A 21317-nucleotide genomic window follows, 5' to 3' on the forward strand; every position below is an offset into this window, starting at 1 on the left:
CTTAAAAAGAAATAAAGTGGTGGTTAATTTTAAATTAATTTTAAATCATTGCTCCCAGTTGTAGCATACTGGTTGTCTTTCCCTTGAAAATTGCTTTGTTGAAATATAATACCTGGTTGGTGGATGAGAAGGGTTTGGAGTGACTGAAATAGATGTAAGGTAAAGGTAAAGGTACCCCTGCCCGTACGGGCCAGCCGTGTCCGACTCTAGGGTTGTGCGCCCATCTCACTTAAGAGGCCAGGGGCCATAGATTACTAATTACAGAAGAAAATTCATTTCACTTTGAGGATTAAAAACCTCAGTGTTTGATGCTTAAGAATGCCTTGTGTGGTTTAAAGTTAAGTGCTCTTTTCTGTTCTATCTGTCTTAACTTTAACCGCCATGACATGATTGCATAATTATTGTAACTTGCAAAATTGGGTGAAATGTGTAGTCATTTTCTGGATAATCATCACTGAAGTTGGTCTGTTGTTTTACAGGAAAGCAGTTAGAGATGAAATTACCGTGTGAAATTACTTTGGATATGGTTTTATCCTGCTGTAACCATAGTTGTGTAATGTATGACGTCATTAATCCATTTGCCATTGCCAATAGATTTAAAGTTCTCCTAATCAAAAGCATTCATTTTAAAGGAATTTGCCTTGTTTGGTGCACTTCTTTCTTGCATTGGGCAAAGAAAATATTGCCACTGAGAGAGAGCAGAAGGCTGATCTATAAGATGGTAAACTGGTATATTCCTTTAACATTTTAGCAGCCACTGGCCCATTTGAAAAGGGGGGCTGACTGGTAGTATTCCAGATAAGACCACACTTGACTTGTCTAGCTTGATATCCTAACTACATATAATGTGACTGCAATGAAAGGGTTTTGCTTGAGATGATAGCTTCTTTGCACGACTATTCAGTAGTTCTTCTTTTCATACCTGGCAGGAAAATGTCAGTGACATGACAGATGATTTCTCACGGTGAGAAATGTTCCACTAGGGGTCCATCTGGTTCAGTGTTTATATTATATATTAACTTCACCCTTGGAGTCTGAACTGCTTCCTTCCACAGGTTCTTCCTGCTCACTAAACTTTGTTGCCCTTCAGCATCCAGCTCCTCCTCCCAATCTCCTCCCTCTGACCTCCCCTCACTGTCCCTTTCCCAATCCCCAGGCTCTGAGCCTTCCTCCTCTGAGGTCTCCCTTGGGGGTTCCCTGACTGATGCCTCCCACTACTCCTCATTGTGCAGCCAGTCTGAGACACAGACTGAAGAATAGCACTTACTGCAACTGCTTCCCTAGATTCTCTGAATTACAGAAATTGGCCTCTCTGCTTATAATGGCCACTGACACATGGCTTAAAAAAGAAAGAGGAGACGCCCCTCCTCTGCTTCAGCCTTGGAGTCTGAACTGCTTCCTTCCACAGGTTCTTCCTGCTCACTAAACTTTGTTGCCCTTCAGCATCCAGCTCCTACTCCTACTATACTTTGCAAGTGCTGTATATAGATGCACATTTAAAAATGATTACTACCCTACTGAGTCATACAAAGTAGACCCATTGGTTTCGGTGAATCCGAGTATGAATTAGCTGGATGCAAAATTTTAATGCATGACTAATGTTAGATATGACCCTATAATTTTTAGAGGAATACGATACATCTGACTGTAGTGGGGAGGACCAGGGCCTGTCTGCATGTGCTCAGTCTTCTGCCAAGGGGCTGGCTGCTGATGGGCAATTCCTGGGCCCCTGCTTTCCTCCTTTACTTTTAAACCAGATTTGGAATGGACAGCCATTCAAACAGAGGACATCATACAGAGAACGGCCACCTTATCCTAACCTTCTGATAGCCCTTCAAATGGACACAAGTCTTCTCCAAAGGAGGGCACTGACCACCCTGTCTTTGCCCTGCTAATGTGTGCATGTGGTTCCAGTTGCTCTGCCATTGAGACCTTGTCCATTTTCCACATAATTTAAATAGGCTGCATTTTGTGTGTGTTGTTTCCTAAGCAAACGAAGATGTGAAATTAGACTCTCTTTTAAAAAGTACTAGGGATGTAGTGAGACCAGAGGGACATCGCCCGGCTGTGAGTCATGAAGGCCCTTTCCACCTGGCCTAGGGGGCGGGGCCCACACTCACCCAGCTCTACCAAAGTGGTTCCTGGGGATACCAGAGGGACATCGCTATGCCTGACAACAAACCCTAACTATTGGATTCTTTTGTCCCATCTTTTGGTGCCTGCTAAACAGCCATGTCTTATACTCTTTATAAGAGTATATACTCTTGCTAATTATGCTGTTTGAAATGTGCATTTTATATTTGACTTCACTTAGCAATGTTTTTTCTTTTGAAATGTTTGGTGGTTTTTTTGGTCAACTTTGTCTTAAATATGTGTTCTGTAGTTGACCTCTTTTGTAATGTTTTATTTTGAAATCTTTAATATTGTAGTTTTCCGTTAATTAAGTTGCTTTCGCGGTATGCTCTATACCTGACTTTCTTCAGATTGTTTTCGTGATGTTTTAATATTCTGTAAACCGCTTTGAGATTTTCTTTTAAAATATAATGTGGTATAGAAATGAAATGAAATAAAATAAATATATTAGTGGCAGTGAGGGCAGGTACATAGACGATAGCAATATCTGGACAGGGAAGGATAGCCTGAATGTGACGGGTTGTGTTTCGGTAATTTCAAGACTTGATTATTGCAATATACTCTTTGTAGGGTTGGCTGGGACCTCCTCTGGTGCACAATGCTGCAGCTATATTTGTCAATAGGGACAGACTCCTGCCAGCACTTAACTCCAGTGCTTAAAAAGCTTGCAGTGGCTGCCAGTATTACCAGGGCAATTTCATGTATTGTATTAATTTAAAACCTTCATAATATTTTGAGGACAACCCGAGTCCTTATATCATTTCTTAGACATGCTAACGATTCAGTATATAAATGCCTGAAGGAAAATAAACATGAAAACTGGGACAGTAGACAGACCATCCCACATTAGGTTTGAATCATGATTTACTTCTGCATTGTTTTCTCTCATGCCCACTGTTCATATTTGTCTCCATGTCTTCTAGCAATGGATTAAGAGTAATTACACTGGTGCCTCTAGTTACGAACTTAATTTATTCCAGAGGTCCGTTCTTAACCTGAAACTGTTCTTAAGTAGAAGCATGCTTTCGCTAATGGGGCCCCTTGCTGTCGCTGCACCGCCAGCACACGATTTCCGTTCTCATCCTGGGGCAAAGTTCTCAACTCAAGGTAACTCTTCCAGGCTAGCGGAGTTTGTAACCTGAAGCGTTTGTAACCGGAGGCATTTGTAACTCAAGGTGCGACTGTACACACTATTAAGGTATTATTCTCGCTAGCTAGTTTACATGAATAAAATGTGCCTTGCCCCAAATGATCTGCTACATTTATCCGTAAATATCACCTCAATATAATTCCTGGACTTCTGTAGCATAATTTGTTGTTCTGTCCTTAGATACCCCCCTCCTTTTGGTTCATGAAGGAGGTGGGTGTTGGGCGAGGCCTATTGTCAATTGTGTCCTTTGAAGAACCATGCACACTTCTGATATTGAGGACGTGTTAACACGGCAGCATGAGCGCATGAAGTTTGGCATCGAGGTGCATTGTGGGAATGCGCGCCAGTGGAGAAAACGGCACAGTGAAAATGTTTAGTTACCAAAAAAAAGAATAACTCTCCATAGATTTGTTGCAATAGGCTTTAAGAACGGGGGCAGCAGTCGGGATCAAACTTTCCAGTGAAAAGGAACACATTATTATTACTTCAAGCCATACAAGTCAAACAACAATTCTCAGCAAAAAACAAGTTTTATTGGGGGGGGGGGGGACCCACAATTTAACAAAAAGAAAACCCCAACACATTTATTTCTTCATCGGGCTAAAAGTTATTGCTCGGTAACACACACTAATTTAGGAGCAGCCAAAGTGATGCCCCTCAGATGTTGCGGGACTTACAACTCCCAGTATGCCCAGTCAGCATGGCCAGTGATCAGGGATGATGGGAATTGTAAGCCAAGTGGAAAGCACCATGCAGGCTACCCGGGATAATTCCTATTAAAAAACTAGAAATCTCATCTTACTGTTCAAAGCCTCTAAATGTGAATCAGAAAACAGCGAGTCAAACCACCCTTTAAAAAAAAAAAAAAAAAAGTTACAGTGTAGGTCAGGCTAGTCTTCAGATGCTCAGGCCTGCGTCATTCACAAAAGTATCACAATGAAGGTGCTGTGAAAATCCTTGGGTGGCAGCGGCTTCACATGGTATAAAAGCTGTTTGCCCTGTTGTTTGTGCAACTGTAGAGATCCATCTCCGCTTTGTGGCCAGGAAAGACTCTCCATGCAGACAGTCATATATCCATTACAGCCATTCAGTTCCAAGCATGTTCCTGGCAAATAGTATTTTTGACTGCCAATATACATGAAACCTCCTTCACTTTGATTCAAAAACTTAGATTACGAGGACTCTTGAAACAGCTTAACCACAATAAATGCCTTTTCCAAGATACCTGGCCCTTATATAAACCAACTCCTGAAGGGGCGACACCAACTTCAATGAAATGGCATTAAATATATCCCTTTGGCTACTGGTTTGCACATTTTTACCATTTGGACCACAAAAGCAGTAGAATGTGAGCTTGCTAGTTCTTGGAAATCGATGTATCGCACACAACTTTTTATGAAGCTGGGTAGATTAATTTTAATGGCAAATTACGGTATGTGATTAAGACCCTTCCAGTCTTAAGGATTTTAGAGGGAAAAGGACATTAAGTCATCAACATCATCTCTGAGGTCAAATTGCAAATGAAATATTTAAGACACCTGATACAATTTCCAAGTTGTTTCCAAATGCAAACACAATTATGCACAAAATACTGGGCTTGAAAAGCTTGAAGGCCTGTTTTCCATAATGTACCATGAGTAGATCACATATTTGGTTTGACACTGCGCTTGTGGGGTTTTCTACTGCTGTAGTTTCCTACAGGCGTAAACTTGAGTGCCCACAACTGAAAAAATATATAGCCCACCAAAGTTTAATGATGATTAATAAGGAAAATTGTGGCTTTTAAAGCCAGAAGAGAAGCAACCAATCTTTAAAACAAGGTGATGACACGGTAGCTTGCACTGCCATTACAAGCAGGTACTGAACCTGGCAAAATAATAATTGCCAGCACACAATTCTCCACTTTTACATTGTTCAACCTCACTTATTTTAAAGCTTCGTAGCCAAAGTATGAGAAATCAATTAAAAATATATTACTGCAAATGCATAACACACATAAAACACCAAACTATACTTTAATGCCAGATATCTTTATGCTGGCAAGAGACTTAAGTAATAAAAATGGCCCGCATATATTAACAACTTAGCTAACTTATTTTGCGTATGTACATTTTTTTTCAGCAATCAGTTGACACTGTACTGATCTACAACTACTAACCAATGAAAAAGTTAAGAAACTCAAAAAAACTAGTCTACTTCAAGAGCTCTGGAGCCGATATATTAATCTTTACATGCTGAATTGTTCCATACGCGGAGACTTCACAATCCAAGACCCAAAACCATGCTGCTCCAGGTAGGTTTTCAGCAAATATTTCGCTCCTTGGTAGGACTCTGCCATAATCTAAATTTTAAAAGTTCAATTAATAATTTAACAGGGAGGTTGGTATAAAGAAATCCTCACAATGCGTTTTGAAAGTTTGTGTGCGGCAAGCTTGTTGAAATACAAATGCTCCAAAAGGCCTATTTATCTCTAATAAAATCATTATTAATAATAATTATCATCCAAAAATCACAGGGCGATACACAACATAAAAACACAAAATACAATTTAAGAAATGAAAACCAGTAACACCCCCCACCCCGCCCGCCACAAACATATTTAAAAAGACATAAATTGCTTAATCTGCCAAAGGACTGGTTACAGTGAAATGTTTTCACTTGGTACCTAAATAAGGTGACAAGCAAGCCTCCCTGGGGAGAGCACTCTTGCATAATGTAGCTGGGTAGGGGAGCTGAAAATAACGTCAATATATTTCACATCTGGCAACCAATGCGCCCCTTTCATATAGTACATGGGTAAAAAGGTAAAGGGACCCTGACCATTAGGACCAGTCGCAGACGACTCTGGGGTTGTGGTGCTCATCTTGCTTTACTGGCCGAGGGAGTAAAGCTTCCGGGTCATGTGGCCAGCATGACTAAGCCGCTTCTGGAGAACCAGAGCAGTGCACGGAAACGCCGTTTACCTTCCCGCCGGAGCGGTACCTATTTATCTACTTGCACTGCGTGCTTTTGAACTGCTAGGTTGGCAGGAGCAGGGACCGAGCAACGGGAGCTCACACCGTCATGGGGATTTGAACCGCCAACCCTCACGGCCTTTTAGCAGCTGTGTGGCTCATTTAGCGGAATTACTGTATTTAGCACTAACTCTGGAAGTTTACACTCAATTCTGATCCAACTAAGCCTCCTGTCAGGAGTGTACATTCTCCTACCCTACTAACCTATACAAACTGCCTTTAACCCCCAGCCCCAGCCCTTTCTACAGTTCAAAGCTGAAGAGGGCACAAGGATCTATCAGCTACTTTATCACGCTATTCCTATCTTTTAAATACAAGATGAAAGCCAATTTAACACATTGGTTAAAGCAGATGGATAGATTACTAAATTTCTTCCCTGTATCATGGTAAACAAATTACTGATGTGCTCTTGTTCTAAAATACAATAGAACCATGTATACTACTGAATTACTTTCCAAATTAATGAATAGTATTGAACTGTGACCTTTAGATTAACAGCTACTCTAATAACAAGATCTAGGATACTGTTTGCCCTTGCTAAGACCAAACCAATTCTGAACTCAGTGAATGAACAAAATAGAATTCACGAGATCTGCACTTACAGCAAGTTTCCTTTCATCAAGTCTTACCTTTGCTTCGTGGTACGTGCCCGCTTTAAGTAAATCATCTCTCTTTGATTCTTTAACCACTAAATTGAAACGACTTAACATTGCGGCCTTGCAAAGACGACTTGCCATCGAAATGCCACTTTTGAAGGGTGAACTAGGTATGAAAAATAGTGATGATAAAGAGCACACTAGTAGTTATTTGTCTGAATTCAACTAGTTATAGAGAGCAAAGTTACTGAAAATCCTTAACAGGTTTTAGGGTCACGTGGAAAACTAGAAGCCTCTGTTTCAAAGTTATTTTATAGAATGCATAACCAAGATTAAAAGTAAAGGTAAAGGACCCCTGACAGTTAAGTCCAGTCGCGGATGATGCTGGGGTTGTGGCGCTCATCTTGCTCTACAGGCCGAGGGAGCCGACGTTTGTCTGCAGACAGTTTTTCCGGGTCATGTGGCCAGTGTGACTAAGCCGCTTCTGGCGCAATGGAACACCGAAACCAGAGCAGTGCACGAAAACGCTGTTTTCCTTCCCGCCGGAGCGGTACCTATTTATCTACTTGCACTTTTTGGTGTGCTTTTGAACTGATAGGTTGACAGGAGCGGGGACCGAGCACATGAGAATAACTTCCCACTTGTTTTGAACAGAGGACAATTAAGCTAAGGTGCTTCTTTCAATTTAATGTACTTTTTGTTATAAACATTTACCTTTCTGTGATCTTCCCATTTAGCCCATCTACGACCTCCAACGACAAGTCTCCTTGGGACCAATTCAAACTAAGAGATCTGCGTTCCAAGTCTACCTGTACAGCGCAAGCAGCAGATACCAAGCTAATGCGAGGTTTGTTCACCATGTAGAACATGGGCAGTTTTGAAGTGAGAGCATCATCTACCCGTTGTTTGATAGCTATTTCCAGTCCTCGCGTATCATGGCAGTTCCCATCCCCTAAAAACATTAAGAACCACACCAAATATTTAGAGAAGATCAAGGCATGCTTCTAGACTCTGAACCTTTGCTCTATGGAGATGTACCGTTACCATTCACACTCTGCTTTAAGCCTAATTCCCATAGAACATTGGTTTTCAGAAGTTAACAAGACATGTAGCACACTGAACGCAGATACTAGGAAACAGCCAGTGTTTCAATATTTAATACTGACTGAAAGAAGAGACTCAAGTCTAAACACACAAGGTGCATACTGGATGTGCACTAGGAAGTTTACCACATAACACCGGTCTTGAAAGACCTACATTGGCTCCCAGCACGTTTTTGAGCACAATTCAAAGTGTTGGTGTTAACCTTTAAAGCCCTAAACGGCCTCGGCCCAGTATACCTGAAGTAGCGTCTCCACCCCCATCGTTTTGCCTGGACGCTGAGATCCAGCGCCGAGGGCCTTCTGGCGGTTCCCTCATTGCGAGAAGCAAAGCCACAGGGAACCAGGCAGAGGGCCTTCTCGGTAGTGGCGCCCGCCCTGTGGAACGCCCTCCCATCAGATGTCAAAGAGATAAACAACTACCTGACATTCAGAAGACATCTTAAGGCAGCCCTGTTCAGGGAAGTTTTTAACGTGTGACATCTTAGTGTATTCTTGGTCTTTGTAGAAGCCGCCCAGAGTGGCTGGGGAAACCCAGCCAGATGGGCGGGGTACAAATAATAAATTATTATAATATTATTATTATTACACCAAGTGCAGCTTTCTACCCTGTGCATAAGTGTGCACAAACATGGAACTCTCTCTCAAACATTACTGGAGTTCACAATCAGAAATGGCAGAGAGGTGATCTTTTCATGCAAAGGGTGCAGAATAAAAGTACAAGCACCATGCGAGTGTAGCATACAGATGAACTGATTTCATGTCAATTGGCCCAGAGATTGGATAGACTTAGCTTTCAACCTGTAAATCAAAATTTGTCAAAACTATGTTTTGATATCTTGAACTACAGTTCCCATCAGGGCTATGGGAAGTGTAACCCATGGCATCTGGAGGTCACTAGGTTGTGAAAGGCTTTTAAAATGTCGTTTTCTATTTTAGTACTGAATTTTGTAAGCTGGTTAAATACTTTGAATAGAAAAAAGATAAGACATTTATCAAATTTAAAGCTAAATTTCATGTTTCAGAAGCTGTTCTGTTTTGGGGGCCACTTAACAAGCCAACAGACACCCACCCGGGAAGAAAGGCAGATGAAGCTGATGGACTATATGGAAATGGCGGAAATGACTGGCAGAATCCGAGACCAGGGAGAAGAGTCGGTGGAAGAAGACTGGAAAAAATTTAAAGTATATTTACAGAAATATTGCAAAATTAATGAATGTTAGAAGAATGCTGGAATGAAGCTATATGGTTTTAGCAGAAATGTTATAAAGAATTAAGTAAAAACTGATTGTTAATGGGCTAAAGTGGAAAATTTAAAGTTAGATTGAGTTAAGATAATTTATAGAACAAAAATTGAGAAAGAGGGAAAGGATTTGCTGAATTAGCATTTGAACTAGAATACAAAAAAGGGAGGTGTGAGGAAGTCGAGGAAACAAGTAAATGAAAGATAATGATATGGAATTTGGATGTGTTTTTTCCCCCTTTTTATTATATATTCTGTTTTCTTTTTTTCCCTTTTTTGATGTATTGTTTGTTAAATTTTTCATTGTTTCTTTTTTCTTTGACACTTTTTTCTGTAATTATAAAACTTTTAATAAATATCTTTTAAAAAACAACAACAACCCAACAGACAAGCGTGAAAGTATGTGACTTGTTATGATGCATTTTAACAGAATTTAATAAGTAGAAGTCACTCACTTACCAACAATGATCCTGTTAACATAAACGGGCTGAATGAAGTGACTTAGCAGGGCTCCCTGAACACCCAGTACTTCCCATCTTGTCAGTTTGTCACTAGCAGACATGCTGCTTATTCTAGAAATTTCAGCAGGACAGTAGACCGTGAGATAAACCTTGCCCTCAACAGCGACGTGAAGGCACAGTTCCTCATCAGCTTCAAATGCAGATGCAGAATTGGGACTGAGGCGTCTATAATTAAGTATATAGCACAATAATTAAGATATAGCAGTTTCCCCAGTCATAGCAAAATAGAAGTCAGCCTCTAAGTGAATGCCTTTATACCAGGGCTTTTTTTTCAGCCAGAACTTGACGGAACTCAAGTTCTAGCCCCTCTCAGGGACTAAAGGTAGTTGGCAAGGCTCCTTTTGTGCTAGGTCAACAGCTCAAAGAACTATGGTATCTTTGACTAATAGGGAGCTATCAGCAGTATGTGATTTCCTTCCAACTGACCTTTTCCTATCACCCTGGCAAGAAATAGCATGCTAATACAGTGGTACCTCAAGTTACATACGCTTCAGGTTACATACGCTTCAGGTTACAGACTCTGCTAACCCAGAAATATTGCTTCAGGTTAAGAACTTTGCTTCAGGATGAGAACAGAAATTGTGCTCCGGCAGTGCAGCAGCAGCAGGAGGCCTCATTAGCTAAAGTGGTGCTTTAGGTTAAGAACAGTTTCAGGTTAAGAACAGACTTCCGGAATGAATTAAGTACTTAACCTGAGGTACCACTGTACATGGAAACATACATAACAGGACAGGCTCCACATTCATAACTGCTGTCACAGTCACAATATCAATTATTTCTTTCAAGAGGACCCCTTCTCAACCACTAGGAAGCTAGGCCAACAAGGGAGATCCTTTAAGGCTTGGATTCTGCAACAGCTAGTCTTCATCTTCAATATGAACGGAGCCAGTTTGGGGAGGCAGGGAGCTCCTTTCCAAGGTGGAAACAGGTGGTGCCCACCAAAAAGTGCCCTCTATTCCTGTGGAATGACTGGTTCACAGCCCAGAAAAACCTACTGTAAATGGGTAGAAGTCTGCATACATACATACAAAAGCAAAACATGTTTGGTAATAATTGGCTAATTGCATATGAGTTAATTTATCAAAGAGAGTTCTATCCCTTCAGTTGTGAACAAAGCACTGTAAATTTACACTAACTCGGTGCTTGGGGAAAATCAAAAGAGAGATGTTTGAAGCTGTGAAAATAAAATTAACAGCTATCTGTATGAACTGGGCTTCATTTAAATTTGATTTTGCATCACTTCTACATTAATCTCCTTTTTTCTTTTCAGTAGGTTCGCCTTCCAATAATCGTAACTGCAAACCTCTGCGATAATGTGTTACAAATCAGACTAATCAATATTACTTTCTTGTGCAGCAAATACAATGTAAAACCATCTTAATGAGAAAAACGCATCTGCATGAATTAAACTTTATAATGTTGGAATGTCTCATACTTACAGCCTGGACTTAATCTGAGCAGATCCTTTTGGTAACTGATTCATGTAGAGAAATATGCTTACGTTTGGTTTTAGCGCAAGCAAGTTTGAAGATGGCTCAATGCAAAATATGGACTTATCCATCATGGCAGCATTTTTACTGTAGTAGAGCAAAAGCTGTCTATAAAAATACCTTGAAAGAAGCATAAGTATTTCAGATACAACACAGGATGCATTTAAAATCTGTATTAGAGAAACCAGGAGGAACACAAAACTTTTAGTGTCAAATTACTTTTAGAGTCAAATTACATATTCCCAAGAATTAGCCGGCCCCAGAAGAGCTGGCCTGAGGCCCGGGGTGGGAGTCCCCAGTTGGCTGGGAGGCCCAGGGCATTCTTGGCATGACAGTTTAAGAAGAAGAAGAAGAAGAAGAAGAGGAGGAGTTTGGATTTGATATCCCGCCTTTCACTCCCCTTCAGGAGTCTCAAAGCGGCTAACAATCTCCTTTTCCCTTCCTCCCCCACAACAAACACTCTGTGAGGTGAGTGGGGCTGAGAGACTTCAAAGAAGTGTGACTGGCCCAAGGTCACCCAGCAGCTGCATGTGGAGGAGCGGAGACGCGAACCCGGTTCCCCAGATTACGAGACTACTGCTCTTAACCACTACACCACACTGGCTCTGGTCTATTAAGTCCAATAGACCCTGGTATGGGTCCCTGACCAGTTTAGCCCTCCAAGGCACGGTACAAGTGTACCGGCAGCAGTTTTAATTTGAGAAAAAGCAGCAGCGTTATTTATTTTTTTACCTGAGAAGAGAGCGTCTTGCAGTAACAACAGCATGAGAGTCGTGTAATATTCTCCCATCTGGATGACCACATTGACTATAGTTGAATTCACCTGTTCCGATAGCTACCACCTCATGCTGTCTAACTAAAAACAAACAAACAAACAAATAAATATTTGAGAAATTTAGTTGCCCGTTTTGGAATTCAGCTTTCTTTTTATTCAATGATATTTTTAGAGATACGTCCTAGAGCAGGGGGGCAGAACTGAATTTGAACAAAGGACTGGGACCCCAAGCTGTCAGCTCCCCGTAGGCCAGTTTGACAGGCCTATCCATCACCTAACATCGTACATAAGATGCAAGCCAAGCTATACAGTGGTACCTTGGTTTACGAACTTAATCTGTTCTGGAAGTCCGTTCTTAAACCAAAGCGTTCTTAAACCAAGGCGTGCTTTCCCATAGCAGCAGGGGACTCAATTTACAAATGGAAATGGCACACACTCAGCAAGAAGCGGAACATGTTGTGCTTCCAAGGCAAAGTTCACAACCCAAAACACCTACTTCCGGGTTTGCGGCGTTCTTAATCCAAGTTGTTCATAAACGAAGCTGTTCTTAAACCAAGGTACCACTGTATGTGCCAAATTCCTAAGCCACAGCACCTCTCAATATTTCCTTTTGAATTTTGACGCTAGATCCTCACCAGTGCCATGCCTAACTTTCAGTGATGAGTGAGAGAGCATGGTTTCAGCCAAACCACATGACTGGGGGGGGGGGGATAGGGTGGCTTTATGGAGGCCGGAAGTTGCCACTGCTGCCCTAGAGCAATTTAAACAACAACAACGTTTGTGCTTACCTCTTTCAATTATGAAAGCAGCCAGCGAACTGCTACAACTCTGGTACTCTGGATATTTAGCAGTCAAACTGTTGAATGTTTCCCTGACAGCTTGAGAAATTTTTTCATACGCAAGATGCAGCCCTTCTAGTAAAGTTATAAAGAAAAAGCAAAGCATCAAAACCAACTGTTTAGAAATATTGGAGATCATCACTAAAGGGGAAAAACAGCGTGCATGAATGTTTATTCTCCTTGGTATAAGGAGGAAGTGTGGAATGGTAAATCCTTCTCTTGGGAGTCCACAGAGCGTACTTCAAGTAAGAATATTCCTTAATAGTACACAGGTAGTACACAAGCAAGCTTATCTTTACACAACAGCTCTTCCATGCCATTCGCTAGATTATGTAGCCTACTGTATCTCTGGTTATATCACCAATAATTGTTGTTTTTAGTTGACCCAAAACAAAGCAAAAACGAAAAAAAAAGAGTGATAGCTAACTTGAGATGCCACAACGAAGTTCCATCTTTATAAGCCTAACAATTCTACACTTTATACAGCAATCACCAAACCAACACCCGCAGATGTTAAGGCACCAATGAAGGCCTTGCTTGGCACCCCAAGCGCTGGGTTAGTGGCTCACGGGTAAACTGCTATGTAAACAGCAGTTTATTTGGTGATAAAAAATGAACATGCACAACCATACATTTGACAGAAAAACAGAAAATGGCTACCATAAGGAAGCTTTGAAATGTAGCTAGCTTCAGCTGTTCTTTGAGGTTCAGTTACGGTTGTAGTTTCTGAAAGATTCCTGGGAGGACCTGCAAAGATACCAAATTGGAAAAAATGAGAAGATAACAACCTAACATGTTACTTAAGAGAAATATATGCTCCTTTAACCAATATATGCTACAAACCAACACAACTGGTCCCTGGAATAGTCAAAGTACCCCACACATCAGCTGTCTGCAATACAACTAGACCACGTGGGGCCAAAACTTTGGAATATTCCGACACATCATAGACACTATGAAGATTCAAAAACATGGCAGTGCTACTTGAAACGGGGGCAAGAAGATACAGTACTATCTACCACTCTTTTTAGTATCCCCAGCGCTAGGGCCCCAATACAGAATAAAAGATTGGGTTAGTCTACGATAACATTGTTCCCCCACCCCTGAACCTGACAGTGAAGAGATAAACATCATAGTAGCAAAAGTACCTGGATTTTCTAGAGGTTTTGGTTCTGTCTCATCTAACTGCAGTAATTCATCAAGAGCAAGTTTCGCGGCATTGGATTTTGATTCCTTCTTGTTTTGCCCCAATCCAGTCTTATACTGAATGCCATCAACCACAGCACAAAATGCAAAGTATGATCCCAAGAGATTACCTTAAAAAAGTGCCACAGGAAATCTTTTTTTAGATAAATGCAACTATAAAAGTTTTATATTATTATAATTTATGAATATTGCATTTCACCAAATTTGAATTCTGTTGTATCTAATAGCTCAATATTGGGTAGAAAACCAAGCATTCCAGGGATATGCAGACAGCGCTGCTTTTTCCTAATCTTCATTCTCCAGCCAAACCAAGACATAGCTATCATATCATTGTGACACCGAACTTCAAGTATGACAAAAATTTGAATATCGTTTTCATTTCCAATTTAAATTGGGTTCCTAATCAGTTATTTGGGACTGTCAGATGAACAGAAACTTCTTCTAGATAAATGTTTTAGATGGAGTTACTGATTCCACCAATTCCCAGCATTATGACTTATGCTTCGCATTTCTAGAGCAGGGAGTGAGGCTGCTAAGTTGCAACCAAGCAAAAGCAAGTGACCTCTCCAACATTTTATGAAGCGGTAGCACAGGAAAGGCTGCAAAATATCTAAATGGCAACCAAGGAATAGTATGTCATGGGTCGGTTTTAATCAAGTTGTACAGCCATTGAAATAACAGAGGACAAAACTAATATTATATGGCAACTTTGAATGCCACCTATTAAACAGCACCTGTAATGTCCCAGTACTAGAATAGAGTGGATTCTCAAGAAAGTGATTTTATTTTAAATATATATATATTTACCTGTTGCTACTGTTTCCTTTAATTCAAGCTGTACGCGCTGCATTTGTGCAAACTGATGCAAAGCAGATACTGGGTTTATATCCCCTCGTTTATATTTTGTGACGAATTCCTTTGGAATTTTCTTGGGAGGAAGTGAAGTGATTGGAACAATGGGTCCTGCTTTGGAATATAGGCAGTCAGGAACTTGACCTAAAATGCATTAGTTGATAATAGCATAAGTCAAAATATTTGCTTGGCAGCTTTTGTCAGTTCATTTTTGGCTATTCAGAAACTGCTTCTTCACCTTATCAAAGGCTTCATGACATTTTTCAACTTTTTGAAAGCTATTTTTATTTTCAGGGTTGTTACTTTATGAAGGTTTTAAATATGACATTTATGTGGTATTTTACCCAATGAACAAGGTAATGAGAGCCAATCAGGTGGAGTGGGATTGAACTGTAGACTGCTTGCACGTAAAGCCTATTATGGATACTGGGGAATTCTTGGGATATTTCCACATATAATTAAGGGACTTTACAGACAAATATTTAAAAAGAAAGACACAAATGTGGGGCTGTTAAAGAACTGTGAACACAATCCCATAGCAATGCATCTAGATTCCTTGTCTCAATAGGGATTTTAATTATTAAAGCAAAAACATATATTAAAACCAATAAAACATGAAGCATTGAGATATTAACTGGAAGATCTTTGAACAAGTAGCTTTAAGATAAGGAAAGGCAATGTTCTCTCCACACATTTCTTCGGAGTCTCCAAAAATTCTGATTTCACAGGTATGTGGTCTTAAGAGGTTATAAACTCACATAACATTCAGATGGCCAATGAGTATCTTTTGTTTTGGCCAGGCCGGTGAAGAAACCTTGCTGTCAAAAGCAAAAACGATTTTGGAGAACAAAAACAAATAGCAGCAGCAGAAATTTGGAAGAGCACAGGTTAAGACCAGCAGAGTAAGTTAAAAATGCTAATTTGGCTGCGATCACATCAGACATAGGAAATAGCCTTATTTGAAACACTTATGCCACTTTAATAATTATGGCTCACCCGGCCTACCCAAAGTGTGGAAATGGTAGTAGTTAAGGGTACTGGAAACTGTAGCTCTGAGTGCAAAACTACAGTTTGTAGGATTCCTCGAGCAAAGCTATGGCAGTTAAAACAGAATTTAAAGGGCTCTAAAATATGTCGTGCAGATGTGACCTAACTCTGACAGCCTTGGACAGCATGGCAACATCTGGAGAGGCCAGGGCACACCACCTCCAGATATTCTGGCCAGCATTTGGCCACAAAGAGAGGGGGGGGGGGACACTGGGTTAGAAATTATTCAAGAAAACTGCCAGAAACTGCCTTTTCTTCCAGACAGAAGCAAAACCCTTCAGATACTCCCAACATATCAGGAAAAAAGCCTTCCAAGACCGTCAGCCGAAAACGACGGTTTACAAAAACCAATATGATTACCTGAGATGTTCGTCACCTTGGAAGCCAAGGTGGAAATGTTAGATGTTTCTGCCGGTAAAAACATGGCTTTGGCGCTCTCTGCCTGCGGAAACAAGGGAGCCGAGGCCTGCAGAGAAGGTTGCGGCGGCGGCTGGGCGGGCAGGTTCTTCTTTAGCATTTGGGCAAAGCTGGGCACTCGGGACGCCTGGGGCCAGTCGCTCGCCATCTTGCTCCGACCTGGAAACAAAAGCAGGAGTTATTGCCAGAGATTCAGGACTGCTGGGGCGTGTGGGCCCAGCCTTAGGGACACCTGCCCGCTCCTAGTAACGCAATAAGGAGGAGGGGGAAAGGAACCCAAACACCGCTGACTTGACCAGACCTTCCTCAGAAAATGATTTAAACCGACAACAAAGGTCAAAAACACTATCCTTCCGCAGACAAGATGGCGCAGCGATGCGCCGGGCCTGTAGGCCTCCCTTCCGGAGCCACGGAATGACGCCACCTTGGCCCAACGGAACGCAGCATCCTTCGGGCCAAACCAATTCCAACAGAAGCCGGGCGCGCAGGCTGCAGAGGGGCATGGCTGCTCAAGCTCTCGAAGCGCTTTTCGCGGTCCCACAACAACCGCCCGAGGGAGAACACCCTCGCGCCAGGGTGCGCCACTCGCAGGGCCTACACGTAACACAGGCGGCTTGCTTCCTTGGTCTCTCTCCCCCTACATCCACCATCGTCCTAGCGGCTCAATGGTCACTGGCGCCCCTGAAATGTGTGTTGGGGGGGGGGGTCCTGTGGACATTTATTTATTATTTCTTTAATTATTTACATCTCTATACGGTGGACGTTCGGGTTGCGAATATGATGCGTGCGGGATGCGTGTTCACAACCCGCAGCGTCACGTTTGTGCACGCGCGGGTTGCAATTCGGCGCTTCTGCACATGCGCAAATTAGCACTTCTGCGCATGTGCGACCACCGAAACCCGGAAGTAACCCGTTCCGGTACTTCTGGGTTTCAGCTGTCCGTAACCTGAAAAAATGCAACCTGAAGCGCCTGTAACCCAAAGTATGACTGCGCCACTTTTATCTTCCAACGGTCTCAAGGTGGGGGGCAGTGGCCAGATTTACGTATAAGCTAGACAAGCGATAGCTTACGGCCCCACTCTCTTGGGGGCCCCCAAAAAATTTAAAGGGAAAAATCCTGGATGTACATTTTCAAAATACAAGACAAAAACAAATAAAATAAAACCTGCATACAGCAACAGTGTTTTGTGTTGTGTAGGCTCCTGTGATGTAAGTAATGGGCCCCGCCTGCTCCCTAAAATATCACTGGTTTGCTCATTGCTATATGTAGGATGCCTACATTCTGCATGGACTGGTCCATAAATTACCATATGGCATATATGCAACACAAAAAACGGCAACCACTTGTCAACAACAAGGACAGCTGAACATATAAAGGGCCCCATTGCCTTCAGTAGCTTAGGGCCTCATCAAACCTAAATCTGGCCCTGGTGGGATGTATGGTTCTTCCCCCCCCCCCAAAGCCTGTGAAGTAAGTTAGGCCCAAGGTGGCCCAGGGAGGTTCACAGCTGTGTGGGGACCCTGCTCTCCCAGGCCCTAGTCAAATACTTTAATCATTGCACCACACTGTAAAAATACATGGAAAGTGCCTTAAAAAAAAAAATATCCAAAACACCTGGCTTGGGTGGTTTATGGGACTTTTAAACAAAACATTTTAAAGAAAACTTGGCATCATATCTGAATTAAAAAGAAGGGGTATGAATTCCAGAAACTTGGAAAGACTCAAGGTTAGTAATGGTACCAAAACCTGGCAAAGATCCTGTGATTAGACTCATACCATTCAACTGCATTAATCAAGATTCAAAAATATTTTCATGCAGACAGATTAGCAGAATTAACGCCTCACCTGGTTGGCAAAAATCAGGTGGGCTTTGTAAGAGGGAGGATTTAAATACTTTAATTTTTTTTATTTCAGAAAAAGAACTGGCAAATAAGCTTAAATAGCATCACTGGATTTCACAATGCATTCCACAATCAGATTTTATTTCTTTCTTCTCTTAAAACAAATGAGGTTCGATTCCAAATTCCTTCAACTTCTACATAATTTACAGAAAAGCAGTAAGGCTATAATCAGAAATCATGGTTGGGATAGAGACACAAAACAGAGGGGCCTTTTATTGCCCCTACTTTTGGGAACTTTTGACGATAAGTAGAGACCTTGGCTATAAAAATTAAAACTTTATTTTTAATTTGCAAATTTAGTAACAAAAGGGGAAAAGGAAAAACAAATATGGCAAAATAGAAATGAAAAACACCCTTCGTATATAAAAAAATTAGAGACAAACCACTTGTGGAGGGTACTACCATGCATCCAAATTAGCTCTAATAAACAGAATGTGCACATCTGAGAAGCAAATGGAATTGGAACATCTCTACAGGAAATCTCAAACCAAAACAATACATCTCTTATTCACTAAAGCAGCATTAAAAATTTGGGTCAGACTCCTCAGTTAGCTTTCTCTCCGCTGACATCAATCCTTCAAAATGAATCTGTGCTCTAATAATCACGCTCTATTATTATCACTACTAATTTTATTTTAATACACTTCTCTACTAACTTTCTTTTTGTGCCTTGTATTCACATCTAACAAATTACACTTTGCTCCCCACTTACATTCAACTTTTCATTAGGCACCCCCCCCCCTCAAAGAAACCCAAACCCCAGCAATGATAAGACCGCACTAAGGTCTCTGAACCACATAACAATACAAAAGCATTTATCTGAGTTTCTTTTTAAAGCATTTATGCTTTCCAGCCCATCCCAGAAGTTCTGAATATAATGACTGATTACAGAGCCACGGCAGCGACGGAAACTAAAGCTTACAAAGACGACAATATTGTTTTTATTATTAATTACCCTCCCAACAGCAGGTTCCGGGGCATGCTAAAACTATTTGAAATTCCTAATTAAACACAGCTAAAACAGATTAGTCACAGGAATAGGGAGGGTCCTGAAGACACACTACGCAGGTGATAATCATCAGAGTAAAGTAGTGGGCCTTCAACGTTTGCCAAAAGCCTAGTCAAAGTGCAGAGACAGAATCTCAAGAGTTGTGGACATGGAAGGGACCTTAAAGATCATCTAGTTCAACCCCCTGCAACCACCCTGGGTGGGCTCGAACCCCCAACCTTCTGGTTAACAGCAAGATACACTGACCCACTGCAGGGAGGAAATTCCATAACTTTGGAGCTGCAGAAAAGAATGCCCCCCTCTCACCCTGGCCACCATACTGCTATTACAGTATCTGATCTTCCCTCTACTATTTATGAGCAGTTATTTTGATGTTCTGTATCTTTTGATACCTAAATAAAAATACTTTTTTAAAAAGGCAACAAGAGGCAAAGCACATTTCTGGCTGGCCAAGCCACCTGCTACATTTCTAAGAGAAATGACGGCATTATATGCACATTAACCTTTCCATCCTCAATTTACTTCCTTTTAAGTAAAACCATTTTTTTAAAAGAATAAAAGTTTGTATTTTATATATCAAGCATTACTCAACCAAATTCCAAACGGCATTAATGAAGAGAAGGCTTTTTTTTTTTAAAAAAAGTGTCCCTACACAAACATTTCATGTTCAAATTAAATCTCAAAAACACTGGCAAAATTTATCCAGAAAACCTACTTTAGAACTGGCACAACTGAAAGTAGAGAGCTAGCAATTTCTCAGTAAGTGAGGATAACAAGTGACCAGCTCAGCCCGCAAGGAGTACAATTACAAGACCCCAAACATGCTTTTGCATATCAAAGGCAACTGCTGACACGTGGAAATAGCCAGCCAGCTTGCAACTGCTCCTCACCTACACGCAACTCCCAACCAAGCCCGTCTCAATCTGGGCTCCCTGCAAACGGAGCACGGGAGGAAAAGCAACGGACCAAACCAACTAAAGGAAAAAAAGGGGTGACAGGGAGAGTTCATTCTCCCTTTCTTCTTATTTAAAGCCCATTTTTCTTTTTATTACTATAACATTTCTCCAGCATTTAAAAACACCTCTGACCTGTTCTTCATACTGTATAATATGTTTAGTATATCCTACAGGCGGAGTATTAAGAAAAGGTTTCTCCCCCTGCTGTAGAAAAGATGGTTTGTGCGAGACCTCATTGATGAAGGGGTGTGGTGCATGAAGATTACATGGGCTCTACTAAGGAGAGTTTTAGGGCTGCAATTAAACCATTTATTTTTGTATGATAAGAATAAAAATGCATTTTATTATTTATGCCCTGTTGACCTGGCTGGGTTTCCCCAGCCACTGTGGTCGGCTTACAGAATATATTAAACATAATAAATAATCAAACATTAAAAACTTCCCTAAGCAGGGCTGCCTTAAGATGTCTTCTAAAAGTTGTATAGTTGTTTATTTCCTTGACATCTGATGGGAGGGCGTTCCACAGGGCGGGTGCCACTACCAAGAAGGCCCTCTGCCTGATTCCCTGTAACTTCACTTCTTGCAGTGAGGGAACAGCCAGAAGGCCCTCGGAGGTGGACCTCAGTGTCTGTGCAGAACGATGGAGGTGGAGACGCTCCTTCAGGTATACTGGGCTGAGGCCATTTGGGATTTTAAAGGTCAACAGCAACACTTTGAATTGTGCTCGGAATGCACTGGGAGCCATTGAAGATCTTTTAGGACCAGTGTTGTTTGGTTCCGGTGGCCACTCCCGGTCATCAGTCTAGCTGCTGCATTCTGGATTTGTTGTAGTTTCTGGGTCACCTTCAAAGGTAGCCCCATGTAGAGTGCATTGCAGTAATCCAAGTGGGAGATGCACCACTCTGGCGAGACAGTCCGCAGGCAGATAGGGTCTCAGCCTGCATACCAGATGGAGCTGGTAGACAGCTGCCCTGGACACAGAATTGACCTGTGCTTCCATGGACAGCTGTGAGTCCAAAACGATTCCCAAGCTGTGCATCTGGTCCTTCAGGGGCATACTTATCCCA

General features: G+C 41.6%; 1 protein-coding gene across 4 annotated transcripts; it reads right to left on the reverse strand.

Moving 5' to 3' along the window:
- Positions 1-4145: 4145 nt before the first annotated feature.
- On the reverse strand, positions 4146-20241 carry ADAD1 (adenosine deaminase domain containing 1). 4 transcript variants are annotated; one of them, XM_083419966.1, is made up of 12 exons: positions 20185-20241; positions 16327-16542; positions 14875-15063; positions 14010-14177; positions 13522-13608; positions 12811-12936; positions 11980-12103; positions 11197-11367; positions 9696-9922; positions 7608-7845; positions 6927-7059; positions 4146-5624 (listed from the first exon to the last, which is right to left on the reverse strand). In XM_083419966.1, exons 2-12 carry the CDS (start codon positions 16529-16531, stop codon positions 5511-5513), a joined length of 1782 nt encoding a protein of 593 aa, XP_083276092.1. In that variant the 5' UTR covers positions 16532-16542; positions 20185-20241; the 3' UTR covers positions 4146-5510. The 4 variants fall into 4 exon arrangements, with proteins under 4 accessions (XP_083276092.1, XP_083276094.1, XP_083276091.1 ...); XM_083419968.1 differs by having other exon boundaries at positions 20010-20219; XM_083419965.1 differs by lacking the exon at positions 20185-20241 and adding an exon at positions 16685-16989.
- Between the last annotated feature and the right edge of the window lie 1076 nt (positions 20242-21317).

Source organism: Podarcis tiliguerta (assembly GCF_965153285.1).
Source record: "Podarcis tiliguerta genome assembly, chromosome: 17".
Classification (NCBI taxonomy): domain Eukaryota; kingdom Metazoa; phylum Chordata; class Lepidosauria; order Squamata; family Lacertidae; genus Podarcis; species Podarcis tiliguerta.